Below are 5,206 nucleotides of genomic sequence, written 5' to 3' on the forward strand. Positions count from 1 at the left end.
TCTCTCTCTCTCTCTCTCTCTCTCTCTCTCTCTCTCTCTCTCTCTCTCTCTCTCTACCTATCTCTTTGTCTATCTCTGACTATTTCTCTTTTTCTCTGTATCTTGTACATCTCGCGCCTCTTCTCTTTCCTTTACTTTACTTTTATCGTTCATTATTCTGCATTTCCGTAAAATACGCTCATCATCGTCTCTTATCATTCACCTTCATATCGTCACGCTCTCCCCTCTGTCACATCGTCTGTCTTCACCGTTATATTACGCATGCACATTACTCGCACATACTACTCGCACGCATGTCATAGCAAAAAAAAAGACGAAATTCGACTCACGATCTTCCAATCGTACGATCGTGGCGTGTCGAAGTGCGTCTTCGGGCCAAAAGTGTTCATGCAATTCAACAACAGCTGTTTCTATTCAAATCTCGTTGAAACAGTGATCGTGGATTTGACTGTAAACAACAAACACCGAACTTTCAAGTTCACGTATCGCCGTTCTGCAATGTAATTAATTGTGCTCAATATTTTACGATTATAGGGACAAAAGTCCGTTATACACGTACTTATTAACATGCATAATTATAAGAATATGAATCTAGAGTTAGAAAATATTCAAAAGTAATATAAAGACTTGCGTTATTTTTTAAGGAATAGTAACTTTACAAAATTGATATCTGTTAGAGAAGTATTACAATTTTCTTTGTATATATCGACAAAACTTCAGCAAAAAGATAAGATATCATTATAAAACTACATATTGATCATAAGACGGCGTCGTGGATACCTTGCACGATCTATGTCGATCATCATTTTTCGCAATTCATCTTTCCTCTAGTCTCACTACTCAAAACTTCGCCATCGAAACGCCACTTTCTACGATCACCGTTCTCATTGTCAGAAAAAGCATCCGCGACGATAACGCGAATGTACTATAATGTATATCACATGAAAAAAATGTACTGTATATCCACGAGACTGTAGATCTGACTGAAGAAAAATGTCTTCTGTACATACACTACAAAAATGTACATAATCAATGTGCGGTTTTGGGAAACTTCATTCTCTACACTTGTACATCTGTATGTCTGTGTGTGTTTCTCGTCTCTCTACACACGCGTAAGTATCTCTATGTATCACCGTATGTTTCATACACGCACACACATATACACACACACGTTCACTCTTTCTCTCGTATCTCGTGTCGTGCGACACGTGCGAGAGCGAGTCCGCGATCACTCGCACCCAGGATGCTTCTTCTGACAGTCTGACGAGAACGCGCAAGAACACAATCTCTGTTGCCGAGGAGCGTCGCGCCGGAGCGAACTCAAAGGGCCTCCGTCGTCCTTCGAAGGTTACACCGGCGCGATAGCGAAGCCGGCCAATAATAACGAGCATGAGTCTTGATTCCACGTATCTGAACGAACAGGCAGCTGCCCCTGTGCCAGCGGAACGCACTGTCGTGGGGTCAGCGAGCGTCCTCGGGGGAGGGGGCCACCCTCTCGAGCCATCCGCCGCCCATCAGCAGCGTCCGGAGAACGCACTCGACGCTCTGCTAGACGAGCTGCAGACCTTCTCGCGACCCAGCTCGCAGTTGGGCCAGGTATCCGGCGGCTTATCGGTGCACCCGGGCTCCACCACGCTGTTAGCCGACGTCGGTCGCGCCTCCAGCCTCCGGGACTCGACAACAAGCGTTGTGGCTCCCGGTGGCGGAGGCGCAGGCGGCGGCGGAGGTGGTGGCGGTCGTGCACCCAGCATCAGCGACATCGGTCGAAAGGGCAGCGTGGACTTGTCCAGCGGCACCCTGACCGTCGCCGCCGCCGGCGGGGTGGGCCTACCCGGGATGGCATCAGGTGCCAGCGGCACGCTACGTCGCCTGCACTCGTACCCGTCGAGCTCGGACACGGACACTTCGCCACCCATCGCCAGGCTGCAAGTGTCGCTGCAGGAACAACAACAGCAACCGGGGTTGCCGGTATTGCCGCAGGGCTTCTTGCCTGGGCAGAAGCCGCCAGTGCCGGAGCGGAACGCCGAGCTGCTGCAGTTGGCCAGCGCTAGGAGAGTACCGCCGCCACCGCCGCCACGCACCAGTTCCAGATCGCCTTTGGCGAGTCCCACCAGTCCGCAATTGCCGCCCAGAAACCACCCGTGCAGTCTGCAAAGCGGCAACGCGACCCTACGCCGACCAGCGACACGCGGCAATGCCATTATCGCAGGCAAAGAGGGTAAGCCACCGATGGCTCTACCGCCGGACGCCACGGCGATTTTGTCCACCGTCGAAACCGGCGACAACAGATCGGTACCGACGTCGGCACCGGTGTCCGGTGTCGCGCCGCCGATGCACAACTCGTCGTCTTCACAGTCATCTGCGGTGCTGTCCACCAGCAATTCCAGCTCCTGCGAGAGCGTCAACTCGCAGGAGGGCCTGCAGAGCAAGCGAGGCAGACAGGAGCAGCTGGAGCAACGGCATCAGGAGCTCCTGAGAAAGCAGAAGGCCTTGCAGGAGCAGTACGCTCGCCTGCAGCAGTTGCAGAGAAATGCGGCGGGTCTCACCACGGTACCGCCGGCGCCGCCCGATCTGCTGAAGAAAACCGGCTCCGAGAGCAACCTCCTGGCGAAAATGGGTCTCGGCCTGAGCGCCGCCAGTTCCGGATCACTCACCAGCCTCAGTCTGAAGCCGCAGATCTCACAGGAAGCCATCGGCGATGGCCAGGCTAGGATCGAGATCGTTAACGGACAAATGATGCCCACAATTGTGACGACCAACCATGTCTGCGGAGGCATCACCACTTCCACTACGGTCGTGCCGAGCTCGACGACCGGCTCCGGCACGATCGTCACCACCACGTCCACCACGACTACCAGCAAAGTCTACGAGACGGACATTCTGTGACCGAGAAGCCGTTCGCTCATCGGATCGACCGTCAAGGTCACCACGGAAATCGCGCTGGCAAGTTAACACAATCGTCGACCGGCAAGATCGCGAGATTATCGCGTAGTCCAGTCTCTTCGGAGAACAGTCGAGGAGGTTGTGGTGAAGTGAGGCGAATGAAGCAAGGCACGAGTAGACGAGACGCCCGAACGGAACGAAGAGGGTGAGGAAGGTTTGGGTTGACGTGAAAACAAGGAATTGCTAGAATTAAGGAGACCGAACTCTTGCGGACGTGAAGGAAGGGTGCACCGACTAACGCGAAGCGACGACAGGAACCGGTCGTAATCGAGCAAGAGGAAGACAGAGACAGAAGAAGAAGAAGAAGGAGACTACTCCCGCGCTACGGTCCCGTTCGATCTTACAACGACGGCGATTCTGTCGTAAGCGGGTGCATGACGTCTCATGGAAAGTAGAATGCAGCGTAGGAATTAGCGCGCGTCACACGTAAAATAATTACCACACTAATCACTATGGTTAAACGATAGCATTAATAATCGTAAACGGCGCGAGAAATCGATATTCCGATATACGCATCACGCGAATTCTGAGGAATAAGGAAGAGGAAGGAAGCGCCGCGAACCAGACGCGAACCTCGCCGTCGTGTTCGTCAGTTGACTGCTCGCATCACTGCATATCCGATGCGCCCCGTGAGGTACACAACCGGCGTGCGGTCGCGACGAGCCCTGGGGCGCGTCTTATCCTCTCGCTCCTCGCCCTCCGAGATCAAGGACATCGTCAGAGGATTACGGTTGTCGAAGTGCACATCTCAAGTGCAATTGCATCCTGCCCAGGTCTACTACAGATCGGTCACGAGCGACGGAACAGTTTCGCGGAACAGATTCGGCGAGAACGTGCGGAGTCCCGCGCACACCGATCCTGCGCATCGATCCCCTCGTATACCTCGTATACACACGCCCCGATATACCCAAAACCTTCGCAACGTCTGTGCCAAACGAGAGAGGAACACGATAATTGCGTACTTTTTTAAGATTATACACACAGCGCGCGTCGCCGCGGACACCTATAACTACCCCGGCTACTCGTCGTTTTTTCTTCGTCGTAGTAAGACGAGCGCGCTCGTCGTCAAGAGAGGTTCTACGTCATCATCGTATAAATACTATACAGATACATACGTATTATATATATATATATATATATATATATATATAAATATATACATACCACATGTACACGCGAGATAGCGGGCAGGGGGATTTATATAAATATATACATGTAAGTGGATAGCTAGGTAGCTAGGTATATATATATTATATATACATGAAATATACGAGATATATCGCAATCGTGTGCATACACGTGCACTCATAAAACACACATACACATATATTCACACGTCGTTAATGTTGCAAACGGAGAGGCGTTCGCTGCAAATCCGAATGTGTCATTTTTAAACGCATCAGTGGATTTAATGTGGCTGAAATTCTCTTCACATGGTTCTTGCGGTTTTAAGTCACGTCATTTAATACACGTTTCATAGACGTGTCAATTATAATTTAATACGTTTAAACGTGTCAAATGACGCGACTGAAAACGGTGAGGAACATGTGAGAGAAGAGAGATTCGGTCAAAATAACACATTTGAATTGGCAGCGCTACGACCTTCCCTCGAATGACATGTCGGCGAAATCACACATTTAAGCGCGTTTCGTACACGACGACGACGACGGTCCTAACGTGCACAGACGTGACTCTCATCGCGTTTAGAATTATAACCTAATTAACTATCATGCGTGTATAGACACAGACACACAAAAACACATACGAAACCAGCCGCGTACAAAGGATGCGTAGCGATAGGCGATCAATTATTCTCGTTACCGATAAGAGACACGGGCGGGGGGCATTCCTCGACAAATGCGATTCACGTGGAAGGTATAAGGTATCCGAAGAGGAGCGATATAGAGCGGAGGCGAGAAGCTGGCACACACGACGCGATACAAGGTGGTCGACGGTCCGTCGACGGAAGACTCGAGATATCCGAGGAAGCGGTATACCAAGATGCAAATACACGAGACACGTTTAGACACCCGGTTACCTTTTTAAACCCATATAACACGATCTGCTGTATTAATGATAAGGTGATCGCAATGATGGCGAATCGGTCGGAGTCGTAAAGCGCGGCGTCGAGTATTTCTGTCGAGACTACGTTTGCACAATTATACGGTCGAGTTGCACCGACAGTTCGAATTAACTAAATCGCCACATGAGACAGTCTCTCTCTCTCTCTCTCTCTCTCTCTCTCTCTCTCTCTCTCTCTCTC

The 5,206-nt window shown here is 50.8% G+C and overlaps 1 protein-coding gene across 21 annotated transcripts in view; it reads left to right on the top strand.

Annotated features, from left to right (window-relative positions):
* The window catches only part of LOC116846577, a 248,303-nt gene that overhangs the window by 238,358 nt on the left and 4,739 nt on the right, over nucleotides 1–5,206 (top strand). For 16 of the 21 annotated variants that reach the window (XM_032820584.1, XM_032820593.1, XM_032820590.1 and 13 more), the window contains one exon: nucleotides 1,423–5,200. The exons of 2 other annotated variants lie outside the window; for them this stretch is intronic. In XM_032820584.1, coding sequence (XP_032676475.1) covers nucleotides 1,423–2,886 — 1,464 coding nt within the window. In that variant the 3' untranslated portion in view covers nucleotides 2,887–5,200. Of the gene's footprint in view, nucleotides 1–1,422; nucleotides 5,201–5,206 lie in introns of those variants that run through there. 3 more of the 21 variants (XM_032820602.1, XM_032820605.1, XM_032820606.1) reach the window with 2 other exon arrangements.

This window comes from Odontomachus brunneus, unplaced genomic scaffold, assembly GCF_010583005.1.
Source record: "Odontomachus brunneus isolate Ranch 3 - 2012 unplaced genomic scaffold, Obru_v1 Obru_scaffold_066, whole genome shotgun sequence".
Classification (NCBI taxonomy): domain Eukaryota; kingdom Metazoa; phylum Arthropoda; class Insecta; order Hymenoptera; family Formicidae; genus Odontomachus; species Odontomachus brunneus.